Below are 16,693 nucleotides of genomic sequence, written 5' to 3'. Positions count from 1 at the left end.
AGGTGATATAAATAAATATTTGAATTTTATTTTGAAATTTATTAAATAAAATAATAAAAATAAATACTTTAACCAAATATAATGAAAAGGATAGTAAGATATTATATATAAAAAGTGAAATACGTTTAAGAAATAATAAAATGGAGAGTTATAAATGATATATGGTTATTTGGCTAATCTTTCTGACGATATAAAAGATAACTAAAACCTCATTTTTTTAATTATTTTTGTGATAGAAAAGTAATAAATAAAGGCTATGCCTGTTTAAAAGTTGAATAATAAAATTTTCACGGTATCTTAAAATTTTATTATAAAAAATTATTATTTTTTAAATATATTTGAAATTATGGTTAAGAAAATAACATGTCAACAAAGACGGCTAAGTTTTGTTAAAAAATAATTATATGATAATATTCTAATTAAAATTTAATCAATTTTTAAAATTGAATTAATTATGTTAAGTGCAGTATAAAAATTAATTAATCACTACATATTACTAATTTTAAAAGGGACTTGCATGTCTGCTTTAAAATTCGTGAAATTATTAGGTGAGGTCATCAGACGTTGTCCGGAGGTCAATCAGGACGTGCCACGTCACCAATATGTTGTGTATCATCACTGTATATGATGTGGCGCATCCTAATTGACATCCGGATTGTCCAAAACCGCACGCAATAAATTTTCTTAAAATTCATAGACATTTTTATATCTACCATTAAAATTTTTATTTTGACATATATTATAGTCAAATATTTAAATTATATAAAAATAAATTTAGTGTTAATTTATTTACAATTAAATATATATTTTCAGACTTATATTTTAATTAAATTTAGACACTAAATTATTTTTTAAAATAATAATAATAATAATAACACACACATATATATATATATCCCTATTTTACAATTTTAAAATTCTTCCTTGCAAATAATTTTGGGAGGATATACTGAGCAATTTTATTATTTTTGATGATCTGTCTGTACAACGTAGTTACGTGGCGCGCGAATTCTCTTGCTCGCTGACCTAGAGTGGCAAGTCTTTTCTCTTAAGCCTTTGGTGGGGGAGAGGGAGACACAAAGATAATGGCCGTTCCAGCCAGGCCCAACGGGATGGATCAGAACGAGGAGCAAGAGGAAGGCCTTTTCGACGAAGATGGTGAAGCCTGGGATCCTGATATCGATATCGCACCGCACCTCCTCCCTCTCGCTGTCGCAGCCAAGAGCGGTGACGTTGACGCGCTCCGCGTTGCCCTAGGTATCGATATGTTCCCGCCACTTTATCTTCTTCAGTTCTTCTGCACCTTTTCCTCGCATTTGCAATCCTACTGTGCCGATAAATAGGCCATCGCATCTTTCCATTCTTTATATACGATTTGTTAACTTCTTCATAAAAATTTTCTTCCAATTTTAAAGATCTCTTCCTCTTGTTTGCTAGAGCTTTAAAAGATGTTAAGGTTCTGACCAGAGAAAGCAAGATTATTATATTAAGGCACAAGACTATCTGGGGTTGGGTTTGTGAATACTGAATAGTCATTTATTCTCAGTGAGTGTTGCATGAAGTGTTCAGATTATTCTGCAGATCTTTTTGAAATACTTGTATCTGTGTATATTATCCGTAATAGTACTTGGCACTAATCATATCTATCCATTAATGGGTGGATTTTTCTACATGTTGTTTGTTGGGATTATGCTTGTAGTGATGATGTCTTTATGAGAGATGCATGTATGCGATATTTGATGAGTTAAAAATATGTATAAGTATACGAAGTGTTGCACTATGATTTTGAATATGACTCTTAAAGAAAATATGTATGTTAATTTTATAGAGAAGTTTGTTTTGAATGCTCCATTGGTACCCATATATATCCATAGGGTCATTTTAAAATATTAATACAATCAATATGAAAAATAGAGCCATCAGCAATCTTATGTAGCTCTCTTTTTCTCATTTAATCAATACCAATTAGTAGAATTGATGGATCTAACATATTTGTGAATTAATTATAGGGGTAACATAAGAAATTTGTAGAAGGAGACATCTTCATTAAGTAGTTAATAAATACTCTTAAAAAATCTGAATAAAAGGACAAAGGATTTGTATGCCATATATTCATGGATAGATGAATTAGTATTTAAGAGCACAATTATAGCCACTTCTTTGAGCTAAAGTTGAAATGGCTGTACTCCAAAATCTTCAATCAAATTTGAAGCCAGCTAAAGGAACTTGTGTCTGTTAGGCTATTTTATAAGTTTCTCAGCGATCATCAATTAACTAAGGAGGAACGATATAGCTTTGCATGATACCCAAGTATCATGATGTTAAGCAATAAGACACCATGACCATTGTTGACCTTTTTGTTTCTTATAATTCTATGAATAAAGTCTACTGATAAAGAAAGAGCCCTCAGAACAAGTTCTTCAATTGAAGGTCTATTTAATGATGAGCATAGGGAGGTTGAGGTTGAATGAGGAAGTGATGCATGGCAATATGTTTCTTTAGGATAATTTTGATGCTATTTTATTTATAACAATTAGGTTATTTGATTTATTTATAATTTTATATAGGATTAGATTTATCATGATTATCCTTTATTAAGTATTGTTAATGGTTATTCCTCATTAGTTTGTTGGATTGTTATTTTAAGTAGTAATGTCTTTAGTTTGCATTGTATTATTGAACGATGAATTGAATTTGAAAGTCTCTCTGATGTGAAACATATAGGAGTTACGTGCAAAATCAAAAGGAACAATCGACTAAAATTTAGCCAAAGCAAAATTATTACTAGCACATAAAAGAATACTATGAATTTAAAGTACTCAAATTGCTTAGGCCAAAGACATGCAATTGAGATTAACCAAATAATTCAATCCAATATTCAAGATAAGAGTAGATGCTAGGTACTCATAACATAACCCATCGCTTAACAACGAGAGGTTCACCTTGATGACCTTCACTCATGCACTCTATGGGGTTAGCGGCGGAAGGCGAGTCCAATGAAGAAGGATATTACCACTAGGAAGATGGCGTCGAAGGTCTTTGTTGATGGAAAAGTAGCCACGGGCAAAGAAGTAGTGGTTCTCCCAACGAGAAGCCAAGGCGTCTTGGGTTTTTGGAGGTCGATCGTCTCGGCTAAGCAGTAGATGATGCGCTTGATGTATCTTTCCACAGTCTCGTTGTATTCCCAATCGTAGAAAGGAGAGAGAAGAATGTCGATCTCCCCACGATCGTTGTAGGCGAAACCGTGATCAACCTCGGGATCTGTCATTCATCATAAGCACGAGGAGGGGACACAAGGAGGAAGAAAGAGAGAGATGGCAGTGGGCAGGAAAACTGGCGGCGTGAGTGGGAGGGAGAGGGGCCGATGGCTTGAAGAGGGGAGAGGGGCTAGGGTTTGAAAGAAGATTTCAATAAATCTGAAATAAATTTCAGATTTAATTAGATTTGGAGGGAATCAAATTGAAAATTGAATTCAAATTCAATTAGGATTGAAACCTCAATAGGAAAAACAATGGGAGAGCCCATTAATGAGGCCGGCGGGTTCAAGAGAAGAGAGAGGGAGTGTGGGAGCAATTTGTGCGTTTCCAAATCAGCACATAGGAATTAGGAAAGTTATTATGAAATCCACTTCTATTTGAATTTCAAATCAATTTGGATTTAAGTACTTTCCTAATTAGGATTTGCAAATAAGGACAGTTTTGAAATTTGAATTTCAAATTTCAAATTGTGGTAATTACTTTCCTTTCTATTGAAACTAAATTAAGAGGGGAGTTATGATGATTGAAATCATCATAATGAGGGAATTCCTTGGGTGGGTCGGCGGTGGGTTTAGGCTTGGGTGGGGACGGGTGATGCGGACATCGGTACGAAGATTTGTCGCATCTATCACAGGAGGCATCACAAATCGACGGCTATAATTTAAATCTCTAATTATGAGTTATTTTGCTAAATTTTAGCTCTTATTTTATGTATTTCCTATTTTACCCCTAGGTTGGTTTGTGTGAGTGTTGTGGCCCAAGGGGCGATTTTGTAATTTTAAGTTTTCTCATGTTGTGGCCTATATATAGGGCCTTAAGCTATTGTAATGGGGATGGTGATGGAAAATGAAATTCTTCTCTTTGTGTTCTCTTTGTGAGTTCATAGTTTCTTGATCTCTTGGTGAGTTCAATTCTCCTAGATCTCTGTGTGAGTTCTATGGAAGGCTCAAGGTGAGCGTCTGCATTACCCACCAGTCGTTGGAAGCGTCCTCGACTTGTGGTTTATTTTATCTTATTGTTTTCTTCTCCAACTCTTGCTTTCCTCCTCCCCACGCCAAGCCCTACCCGAGATTCAATCCTCCGCCGCTTTATCCACTAGCTTCCTCCACTACAACCCAAGCTCCATCAAGAACCCCCCCAAACCCGACGACAACCCCCCTCTTCCTCCTTTAGCCGCTGGCCACCACCTTGCTCAAGCCATGATGAAGATGTCAATCATCATAATGGCTCCTTAATTGTGGCCTAGCAATAAATAAAGGAGTTACCGATTTTTTATTTTCAAATTAACTTTCCATATTTGCAAAATTCCTAGAAAGGAAAGTTTTGAGTTTGATCCAATCCAAATCTCATGACATATGGAGTTATTATTTTTTCATCCTAGGTGGCATCGACCCAATTGGAAAGTGCTCAATTGAAATCAATTTGAATTTAAATTCAAATCTGATTCATTGTCTCACTTTCCTAACTCCTAAATTCAAATCAATGAGCCTTAAACCTCCACATTAATTGCTCCTTGGTTCTTGCTTGGCCGAAACCCCCCTCATGCCCCACCTCTTAAATTCTTTTCTAAAGCCTGACCTGGAATTAAGAAACAAACCCACCTCCAATTCCATACACAGCCGGCCCCCTCTCATTCCTTAACTCCAGCTCTTTGGGAAAGAATTCCCAAATCTGAGAATTCCCAAAATCTCAGGGAATTAAAGCACCATTTAATTCCTTATCCCTCCACGTGAAATCCCTTCTAAAAGCTGCCGGCCCCCTCTAAAGAAAAGAATTTGAATTTATTTCCCTAACTCATTTCTTGAATTAAGGAGTTGAATTCCCTCAGCCTCCCTTGGATCCCGCCGCCCCTTCTCCTCTCTCTCTTTCTCTCTCCCCATTCTCCTTTCCACCTCCACTTTCCTATTGGGCTTGATTTTCCAGCAACCAGAAATTTCAAGCCTTTAATTACTTCCCAAATCTGGGAGGGGAATATGGAAAAATAATTCCCCTAGTTCTCCTCTCTCCCGTTAATCTGTCCAGAGATTCCCGCAGCAGTACAGGGTTGCTGTACAGATTTCTGGAAGTTGTTAAACTGCTGTCCAGCAGTTTTTCTGCAGCTCCACACTAACTGGCCAGCCCCAAAATTCAATCCGTTGCTGTCCAAACTTCTCCTAGTTGCTGTTCCACCTCTTGCTAAGAAGGTTTGGAACATGAAATTGTTGATCTGGGAGAGGAAAACTGCTGTCCACCATTCTTCTTCAGCCCTTGGAAGACCTCTAGCTGCTGTGTTGGAATCAGAGTTGCTGTCCAAATAACCTTAGATCCTCTCCTTAGCAGAGCCGTCCTACCCGTTCTACATCAACGGGTGGTGGAGCCAGTGGGGGAAAAGGGGCGGGTTGGTGGGGGTTAAGTTGACGGTGGGCTTGGGAAGGTGGAATTATGTGAGCTTGGTGGTGGGCTTGGACGGTGGTGGGGTTATTGGAGGCCGGCGGGTGGGAATGAGGAAAGAGGTGGAGAAGACGAAGATAAATGGAAAATCATGAGCCGAGGACTCTTCCAATGACTGGTGGGCTTTGCACTTGCTCACTCTGAGCTCTCTCCCTTCTCTCTAGCTCTCATGCAAGAAGAAGAAGAAGCAAATAAAAATTAATTAAGCATTCATCAAAAGATTACAACATATGAGACCACTGTATATAGGTCTCCACTCTTCAAAAGAAAAGTACCAAGCTGCCCTCTAGGCTACAATAACATGACAGTTCCCCAAAGGGGTAAAAATAGAAAACAAAAAATACTAAACAACATGAAAAGTACTAAATTGCCCTCCGGGCTATAATGACATGACATCTCCCCAAAGGGGTAAAAATTGGAAACGGTCAACTAAACAACATATCATGAAATATGAGTCAAAAGTAGAGGCGCTGAATCGTGGCCGTAGATTTGCGATTCCTTCGTCGATAAACATGCCTTTAGTGTCTGTCGATGTCCTCATCACTCTCTCTTCTCTTTTTTGATAAGGAATACTATATTAGGAAGGAAAACTACTTTCTTAATTTTTAATGAACCAATTTGAGTAATTATTAAACAATATGTTTGAGTAATTATTAAACAATATGATCTATCTGCCTTAGGTGTCAACAATATTTTTGGACCTACACTTTCTGAAGGAAGCCTTTAGCATAAAGCTCATAAATATGTAGTTTTATTCAACCCACATATGTTTCTTGCTTTTATTTGATATATTTGATTAGATAGGACAAAAAATTGTTAGGACAAAAAAATTGTTAACTATTTTGTAGATGTGCACTCTAATTATATAATTCCTTGAGAGTTGGAGAATGTGGAGGGATTGGTAAACTGGTAGCTTTAACTTGTATGAGCTGCCCAAGCTTAAGGTTAGATCTCAAGAAAATTCAAGTGTGAGCTTATATGTCAGCACAAGTGCACCTTTAAAGGAAACTTTTTTTTTTAATTTTAATTTATTTTTAAATTTTTTTAGGCAACCTTTGATTTAATTGAAATTCAAGTTTAGGTTAAACTAAATAATCAACTTCTAGGAGATTTTATCTTATATTATCATTGGAAAGAGCTTATGGTCTTTTATATCTTTAATATGATTAAAAAATCATCTTGTAAGGGAATTTATGAGATCAACAACATGTAACATCTCTTGGGGCTTATATATTTATGGATAGAAAACCTTAGGTGATATTAGGGCAAGTGTTGATTTGACAAGACTAAGGCAATCAATATTTTCCTTAACAATAATATGATAAAATGGATTATGGCATGCTTGAGGCTTAAACTTTGCTAAGGATGTATGAGTGACTTATTAACAAATGTTTTAGATCTACCCCAATGAGTTTTTAATGTTAGAGTTGATCCTATTTAGAGAATCAATTTGATTACTATGGTTCATCAAACCTAGCCATAATTTTATTAAATATCACATTTAAAGTTTCTAATCTTTGGTCTAAATACACTTTCCTTTTTTGAGTTCCATGGTCATGTTGATATGATGAAATTATCTGCATGCAATGAGATAAAATAAATATGCTAGGAATGTAAAGAGGTAACTAGCAAGATGCAAAACCTAAATGGGATGATACTTTTATGTTGATAATAATACATAAATACATGAAATAATCAAATTTCATTGATATGAACTCAGTGCATGTGATTTTGAAGATAATACTAAACTTTTGTTTATGCTGTTTGCAAAAAATAGATTTTATTCTCATGATGCATCTTTCTCTCTCAGCATGAAGAGGAGATAATTCACTCAAGCTTATTAAGGAATGGGTTTGCAATGGATGCTTAACTCATAGATATATGGAGTTTCCTTGGTAGACTTTTTTAAGCATGGCATGAGATTTGCTAGTCATTATTAATTTAATCCAAAATTTAAAGCTAAGAATTATATCTATTAGACGCGTCAATCAAAAGTTCTTTTGCTATAAATTTTTCTTGGATGAAGTATCGTTCTCCTTGATGATGTGATTGGAAAATCTCCTTAGCTAGAAGTGCTCCAGTGTCCCGACAAACAAATCAATGTCATTTTTTGTTTATTGTACGAATAAAATAGCTATTGTCCGGGATAAAATTTTCATCCAAAGATAGTTTGATAATGTTATGAATATATCCAAGGGAGTTTTGGTAGCACGTTTTTTGCTTGAAGAGGTTATCGATGAGATTTTTTATTTCTAATGGTTATATTACAATGTCATCATATGCCTTCATAAGTGAGATCAATTGGACACAGAGAAACACCATTCAAAATATTACATATGAAAGGATAAAGGCTTATAGGCTATGATGCACCGACACGGCACTTAAAGAGGGTATGCAGTGTCGGACATTTGTCGGACACGGCATGGACACGTGTCCGACACGGCATTGGAGTGTCGCAATTTAAAAAATTAAAATTAAAATCGGACATGCATGTTCGGTTATTAAATGAGGTATCACTTGGTACATGCTCGGTACCGCTAGGTACATGCTCGGTACCGCTCAGTACATGCTCGGTACCGCTCAGTATATGCTCGGTACTGCTCAATATATGCTCGATACCACTTGGTACATGCTCGATACTGCTAGGTACATGCTCGGTACTGCTAGGTACATGCTCGGTACTGCTAGGTATATGCTCGGTACCGCTAGGTACATGCTCGGTACTGCTAGGAATATGCTCGGTACTGTTAGGTACATGCTCAGTACCGCTAGGTACATGCTCGGTACTGGTAGGTATATGCTCGGTACTGCTAGGTACATGCTCGGTACTGCTAGGTACATGCTCGGTATCTTACCATACAAACAACTTACGAACTTTAAAAACAAGCAGAACTTCAAAATTACTCTTACAATAAACTTTTGTTCTGGGGGCGCTGCCCCTTGACCCCGCGACCTGACCGGGCATGTCGAACCCCGCCAGGGGGCAGCGCCCCCTTGGACCCCCCGGCAGACTGGTATATTGTTGTATTCATGCTGTCTTATTATTTTGATATTTTGATTTCACTTCATATCAATTTAATTTAGTTTATTCATACGTATGATTGATTTGTTAGCAAAATGAGCTCTGCTACTAGCGGGGGTGGATTAGGTGAAAGTTCAAAAGAGCCATCTGTCCACGCCGTGTCCGTGTCCTATATTTTTAAAAATTATTATATATTATATAAAAAAACATTATGCCGTGTCCACGCCGCACCCGTGTCCTATATTTTTAAAAATTACCGTTTCCTGTGTCGTGTCGTGTCCGTGTCGCCGTTTCCGTGTCCGTGCATCATAGCTTATAGGAGTACTAATTGTAAGTTTAGGCTTCCCTTTGACACCATAATTGATGCAGTGGGAGCATAGGTTGTTACTACAACAAATGTAGTGTAGGGGACTCATTGTTTTCTAATTTTAGTCATGCAAATATTTTTCTAGATCTTTCTAGTGAGTGTTTAGGTAGTTTGGCGTGAATTGAAGCTAAATTTATGGTCTTAATATTGGATATTTTGTAGATTTTTAAAGGGAATAGAAATGTGGCTATGATTGGGGTTTAGGAGAGAAAATGATCATGAATAAAGAGAAGGTAATTTGGCGAGATAGTAATAAAAATAAATAAAAATGAAGTGAAGAATGCAAAGATATTAAGAAGAAACAATTGAGAGGAGGGTGATGGGGAGGAGGAGACAACCTATGAAGTGGAGGATCGGCGGAGGAGGAAAAATAGGGGACGAATTTGACAAAAGTGATTGAGGAAAGGGGGGAGGGAGGGAATTCTTAGAAAATATCCTAAAACTACCACAAAACAGCCCCATTTATAGGGAAGAAAAAAGATAAAAAATATTTCATGCAAGTTAATTAAAGCACCACCCAAACAACCACTAGAAACTCCTTAAAAGCTGCAGCAAACAGGGACCGAAGGGACAACAACCTAGGGGAAAATGAAGCATCAAAACACCAGCCAATGGGCACAAAAACCGAAGGGACAACTGCCTAAACCAAAGGGGCAGCAACCCAAACCAAAGGGGCAGTTGCCAATGGGAAAAATTGAGGAAAACAAGTCCCACAAAGAGACAACCTAGCAGACAATGAACAAAAACTGAAGGGACAGAGCACCTTGATTGTATCATCTAGTCATGAAAGTGTTGAGGAAATATGCATACATGGAGTGCTAAAAGAATTAAATACATGTATACCCATATAAAGTGTTGAATTATTAATGTGAATTTTAAGGAAGAGTACACTAAATGAACATTTAGTGTTTTGTTTAGTCTAGATAGTTTCAAACGTATACATAGAAGTGAGATTATTTTGAAATGTCATTAGTCATATTAAAAGTAATCATTTTCTGCCCGCCGGCATATCATATCATATCAATATGTCTTATTATGCCTTTTTTATATCATTTAGGATTACATCACAAACATTATTTTAAAAGAAAGTTTGTCGGCCACCTTTCTGCACATGATAACATGTCTCCAACCAGCCTAAATCAGTCAATCATTTATATTCAATCTTTCTTATACAAACACATTTCATATCACATATAACATAGTAAACAAGTGATATTATGCGTAATGTTCAGCTCGTTATATCATTCTAGTGCATATAAAATATACATATGAATCATAACTAGTGACATTCATAAGAAAAATCAATATACTAATTTTCACATGTAATGACCACAATTGATGAATTATAGCAAGTATGCATGTTATATACTGATATTATGAGATTTTGACAATTATTTATCTAATTTTCATATTTATCTAAATTCCCCAAATTAGGTATTCCCCCAAAATACAAAAATACCATGTGAAAATTCAATATATTTCTTTCAATATTTGTAGAATGTATAAAATTATAATGTATTAAAAAGTATACGGTGGAAGTTTGTTAAATCGAGATGTAGCAATTTTTGCAAATTTTGATCAAAGTAAAATTAAGAAAATATAAAATAAGCAAAATCATTGAAATTAGAGGCCGGGTAACGATAACCAACCTCGAGACTAGCAAATTTTCCAACTAGACCGACTGGCAAAAAAACTCTACGACTCTCAAACTCTAGGTTTTCTCTCCTCACTTTTCTTTTCATTTTTTTATTCTTTTCTATGGTTAAAACGAATAAGAAAGGGAAAAAAGTCGTATGAAGAGTTATGTAGTGGAAAGAGATTTTTATAATAAAATATATTAAGGATATAAATATAATGATGCCAATTGTTTAATTTTTACTATATAATTTTTATACATTCTTTTATATCTTAAAATTTGGGGATTAAAAAATTATGAAAAAAATATTCATAAAATAATCCAACATGTCTATAATGCTCTGGTGAAATCAGTTTGCAATGGACACCTAACGGTCCTAGAAAACTTACTTGTACCAACATGACATGTGTCAATTTCTTAAAGAATTGCAATTAAATAGGAAGCTTCTTGTTTTCATATCTACATTGCCTATTAAATTAGAAAAAATATTATTAGAATTAGAGCACATCATTATCTATCATATGACAAAGATTATTTGGAAATTGTACTTATAATGACTCTTGAATTATTATTTGACTATTGTAGGTCAAAACATGTCTTATATAAATTTAAGGGTCATTACATATTTACATCACTATTGTCGGCCAGCACCCACTGCTGCAATTGTTTGCTGGCCAATGGTTACCGCCATTGTGAAGCTTTACACTACATTTATTTTACTTTAAACAAAAAAATAATCACTTGTATTTGTTTTACACTCATCCAAATAATTCAAAACTTTTCAAATACATTGCATTTATTTTTCAGCAAATCAAACAACCCTTAAGACTAATTCTTATCCTCGACTAAAGTGTTACTTTCACGCTTCTCTCTCTTAAAGAATTGATTTTTTTTTTCTCCATGTACTATAAGTAAATATAGTTTACTTATTAGAAGTGTAAAAGCTTTGTTTATGAAATGCAGATAACCATATTGGAAGTATCAATGATCCTATAGAAGATGGTGAAACTGTTCTGCATTTGTGCTGCTTATATGGCTCCCTCTCTTGCGTCCAGGTAGGAATCTATGTCATTGTTTTTTTTTTTGGGTCTTATTTTTAGTAACTTAAGTGTATGAGATGCTAATCAAATTTTGTTCCTAGCTGTTGGTGGAAAGAGGAGCTAACTCAGAAATCAAGGATGATGAAGGGGCAATCCCCCTTCATGATGCTTGTGCTGGAGGTAAAACTCCGTACTCCCTTTAGAAAAAATAATTTTGTGTTAAAGTGTTATGGACATAAAAATTGTCTATCAATAGCTAGACTCTTGGTGCGTGTATGAATATGTGATGTGATGCAGGGTGATTTTGGGTTAATAATTATGCGATATATGGTAATCATATAAGAGAATTTATGATTTGTTGATCTTAAAATGTCAAATAATTCAACAATTTATTTTCTTTATATGTAATTAGTAAACATGAGAAAGAGAACCCAAACAATAATGTAACAATTGAGTAAATCCAAGAAATTAGCAAGAAATTTGAAACATTTACAATCAACGGGCAGTTGTAATTTAATCGTCACAAATAGAATCTCAATTGTGCCAAATTTGAACAAAATTAAAAGCACTATCAAGCCAATAAAAATTATTTAGAAAAAAAAATTAGATCTAGGAAATAGTTCACCAAAGAAAAAATCCTGATCTAATGAATGTACAAGGAGATGACTTCCTAAGATCACAATAGTCACACTTGCATTGCACTCAAAGGAATCTCACATCTTACTTCCTACACAAGATTGAAACTAGAATAACAAATTTTAATGTAATGAAAAATAATAATTTTTATGCCTCAAAACATCTATTTATAGCCTTCTCATTTATTGGTTAGTAGATATGATTGGCATAAGATCAATGAAATTTAAGTTTAAACCTAAAAGAGAAGTATTAACTTCAACTGTAAAAAAAAAAAAAAAGTATTAACTTCAACTGTGAAATCTTGTGAGCTTTATCTGAAACATCACACTCTTCCTTATAAGCCAAACTTGTAAAAAGCTTAGATGAAAATCACTTGTGAAAAGCCTTGATGAAAATGTTACGCTGACCCCTCCTGGGTCTGGCTGGACCGGTCCATCCGAGACCGGTTCGGTACTACACCAGGGTGGGCCCATGCTTGAGTAAAAATTAGTTTGGGAGGGAAATTTTGAATGAAAAGCACTGTTTTGGTATTTTGTATGTCTCATTTATGGTTAATTAGGTGCTTAGGATGGAATTATGGATTATCTTGAATTTGATTGCAATTTGAGATCTAGGGTTCTTTTGCTTTGGGCTCTTGGCGTTGCCGGAGATTTGGAGAGTTGTTCTTCCACTCGAATTGAAGAACGATTGTATCTTTGCTATTTTATTCATCGTCTAGTGGAATACAAGTCTTGCTTTGAGTTCTCTTTCAGTTTTCCTCTGAAATTCTGCTGTTTTACTGCTATAAACAGCAGTTTGCTGTGTTTTCCTGCTGTGGACAGCAATCCAGTCGCTGTTTGTTATCCAATTTGGGTTAGGCTTGCTTGCGAACTCAAGTATTACCTTAGGGTTACTTGCGAACTCAAGTATTTCCTATCAGAAAATCAATTCAATTTAAGTTTAAACCTAAAAAATAAGTATTAACACTAGTTGAGAAATCTCATAAGTTTTATTCAAATACATCGCACTCTTCCTTATAAGCCAAACTTGTAAAAAGCTTAAATGAACAATTCATTACACTCCTATAGCACCTTATTTGTAAGTAAGGTGTAAGTGCAACAAAAAATGTACGAATAGCATAGCAAACATTGTGTTGGGTTCAGAAACATTGCGTAAGCATGCTAATTTTTTTATAGTGGTTGATCGTTGTTCAAGTTTGGCTTAGATGAGAACCCAACACAATGCTTACTCAATTTTTAGTTAAAGCTGAAAGATAAGCATCAATTTAAGCTGAGAAATCTGATAGGAAACACTTGAAGATTTCAAGTAAACCCTATCAATTTTGAATAAACAGTGAGAAATTTCCTCCAAACTCCAATGAAAACCAGAAAAATAATAATTTTATTCATTTATTGGAAGAATCAAGTAGAACGGAAAGAAAATATCAAGATAGAGTTGATCCTCAATTCGAGAGGAGGATCTATCATTTCAAAAAACATGAAACTCGTACCCTATCTGATTGCCACTTTGCTAAAAACATGTAACACCTTATCCAGAAATCAGTTGTAAGAGCAACCAAAATGGAAGAATAGCACAGTAGCAAACAAAAAATGCAAGTACTGTGAAAGCTACATTACTGGGAATAGAGGCTACATTCTCCTGTCAGCATGAATACATGCTCATTATCACACTTGGATCTTTTTTGACGTTGATAACCTTTTGCAGGCTATGCTGAGATTGTTGAACTTCTAATCAACTCTGCCGGTAACTCTAGTCTTGTGCAGCGCATGCTGGCAACAACTGATGCTGAAGGCGATACGGTCTCTGATTATTCTTTGTGCATTTGGTTGTATGCTTTATGATAACTGAACTTATTTTCAATATTATCAGCCTCTCCATTATGCTGCCAGAGGAGAACATTTGAATGTCGTTCAGTTACTGCTTTCAATGGGGGCATCCCCAGAGGAAACGAATGCATATGGAAAGGTGCTTTATTATCTAATTTTACCACTAGTTTCTAAACATTTAGCTAATTAGCTTCAGTTCAACATTTCTTTTGCTTATCATCTTCAAACTTTAACAGACTCCAGCCGAGCTCGCAGATCCAGGGACGGAGGTTAGGAGGATTTTAGAGCAAGCTGTTGGCATTTAATCAATAGCCTCACAACAGTTATTGACATAATTAAGCTAGAAACGGCTGCAATCCCATTTTTAAGTGGTGATTGACGTTTTATTAGCACACCACAGTTTGGAATATTAAATTTTGGGTGGATTGAAATTAAGCTGAAGTTATGGTTGAACTAGTTTACTAAAGTACAGTTTCTTGTCATTTAGTATTTTAGACAGAAAAATTATTCCTTTCTTGGTCAAAACATTTTTTTTTCTTTCATTTTACATTTAAAGTATCTTCCTTCCATCAGTATTCGACAATGCTCCATAGATAATAGCATAGTAGAAGATTCATCTTTATGATAATTTTTGTAGCGGATATAAGAATGTAATTTGAATGATGTTGTAGCAAGAAAGATGACATTCCAAATCATGCGTAGGAGAATAAAGGTGAATTTTATAACCATGCTTAAGCAAGCCCGTGTGGACAACTTAAGAGGTGCACATTTTGATAGTTAATATGAATATGGACTATATATTTGTGCGTTAACCAATATTTTCCTTTTTTAACTATGTGCCTTCTCTTACTTTTGATAAGTTCGCATTGTGATTGGTCTTTGCAAGGCCTCCTTGATGTGGCACACAACATGCCACTTCTATTTTGGATAAAGGCCATGGAACAATTTATTATTCATCCTTAGAGCATGATTATTTAACAACTGCCATAAAAATTTATGCTTTTTTATCTTTTAAATGGGGTTTCATTAAAATCTTTGCTGGAGTGCTTTAAGGTGAAGACTTGGAATTTTTTGTAAAAGGAATTTCTGGCAGCTTATAACACTTCAAAACAATGGTTCTATGTTTTAAAGCTTAACACACTTAAAAATGCCTATTTGATTTCGCTATCTTTGTTGTCCACTTGAACATGATCATTTGAATTGCATATCTTGATCAAGGCTGAGATTTTGATTGGTAGTTTAGGAGCTTTTTCTTTCCATACTGATTTGGTGCGGGCAGACAAAAAAGGCTTCCTGGTAGTATGTTTAAGAGATATTTAGTAGACCCTTCGGACATAATTTAGTTTTGTAGCCCTTATTCTTGATTTGTATTTAGTTAATTCTTATGATAATTTCCCATGTTTGGTACACTCACGTTTGTTCTCATCTCTAAGTTCCTGCTGGAATTCAATGCACAATAGATGAATTCTTTATAGAGAAAGTTCTGGTTATTTTATTTGCATTTTTTTTTCAATTTAGCTTACTTATATTTTCCAAATCTTAATTAGTTATTTTGTACTAAACCTTCCAAAAAATCTTTTTTCGCGTAGCAGGCAGTTACTCAAATTGAAATTATTATATTCTGGAGTTCAAACACTTTTTGCGCTCATTTCTAAACTTTTCTGAGTTCGTATGGAATCAACTTATTGATGCTGAATTCTGCTGTCCAGTCCACAATTAAGGTCTATTATCTTAAGCTTACCAAGAACCTCTTTGCGCTTGAAGGCATAGCTCTTGTAATCGTTGATCGTATGTATCCGTCTTTGTGATCTGTTTTTAGGTTTCCTTGGAATTTTGAAATTGGTGTACAGGAAACTTCAAGGAAATTGCAAATGTTCTTTGGATTTTTTTTGTTTTTTTAATGTTCTTCGGAATTTGGATGTGCATAAGACGGTATTTATGAAAAATTAATTAAAATTTTCGAACCTCATCAATCATTTTTCTTTACTTCAAGCGAAACTCTTCTCCATCATAAAAGTTGTCACAATATTTCACTTTGATTTATTGAATATTCTAAAATAAAAGAATAATGGTGGTAAATGTAACATCGAATCAGTCGATGAAAAAAAAATATGAGTTAGGATATTTTTATAGGATCTATCTCATACTCACTGTATTTCTTCTAAGATGAGTGTAATATAAGAACTTTAAAATAAAACTAATGTCTTTGGCATTCGTCTCTTTTAAAGATTTGTTTAGGATATCATGATTTTTTTTTTCATCACTTGATGCTGTCATCCAAAATTTGGTTGGGAGGCATGTCTTATTTCTTGTTTCTTATGGTCCATAATTTCTTTTATAGGTTCATAATCAAATTATTTGCATGGCTGACATACTCTTATTTTTAGATATTTGGTTTGGTGGTATTCCTGCGCTGCCATCTTGTTCTTTCAACATGGCTGCAACTGTTTTCTTGTGAAGTTCCTGCTTTTTTTATTGT

The 16,693-nt window shown here is 34.8% G+C and overlaps 1 protein-coding gene across 1 annotated transcript; it reads left to right on the top strand.

Moving 5' to 3' along the window:
• Nucleotides 1-980: 980 nt before the first annotated feature.
• On the top strand, nucleotides 981-14,909 carry LOC110105119 (poly [ADP-ribose] polymerase tankyrase). Its single transcript, XM_020834491.2, has 6 exons — nucleotides 981-1,257; nucleotides 11,676-11,767; nucleotides 11,854-11,932; nucleotides 14,093-14,187; nucleotides 14,258-14,353; nucleotides 14,451-14,909. Exons 1-6 carry the CDS (start codon nucleotides 1,086-1,088, stop codon nucleotides 14,517-14,519), a joined length of 603 nt encoding a protein of 200 aa, XP_020690150.1. The 5' UTR covers nucleotides 981-1,085; the 3' UTR covers nucleotides 14,520-14,909.
• The last annotated feature ends 1,784 nt before the right edge of the window (nucleotides 14,910-16,693 follow it).

The sequence above is a fragment of the Dendrobium catenatum genome, unplaced genomic scaffold, assembly GCF_001605985.2.
Source record: "Dendrobium catenatum unplaced genomic scaffold, ASM160598v2 fragScaff_scaffold_292, whole genome shotgun sequence".
Lineage (NCBI taxonomy): Eukaryota > Viridiplantae > Streptophyta > Magnoliopsida > Asparagales > Orchidaceae > Dendrobium > Dendrobium catenatum.
This window is presented reverse-complemented; position numbering and strand designations above follow the sequence as displayed.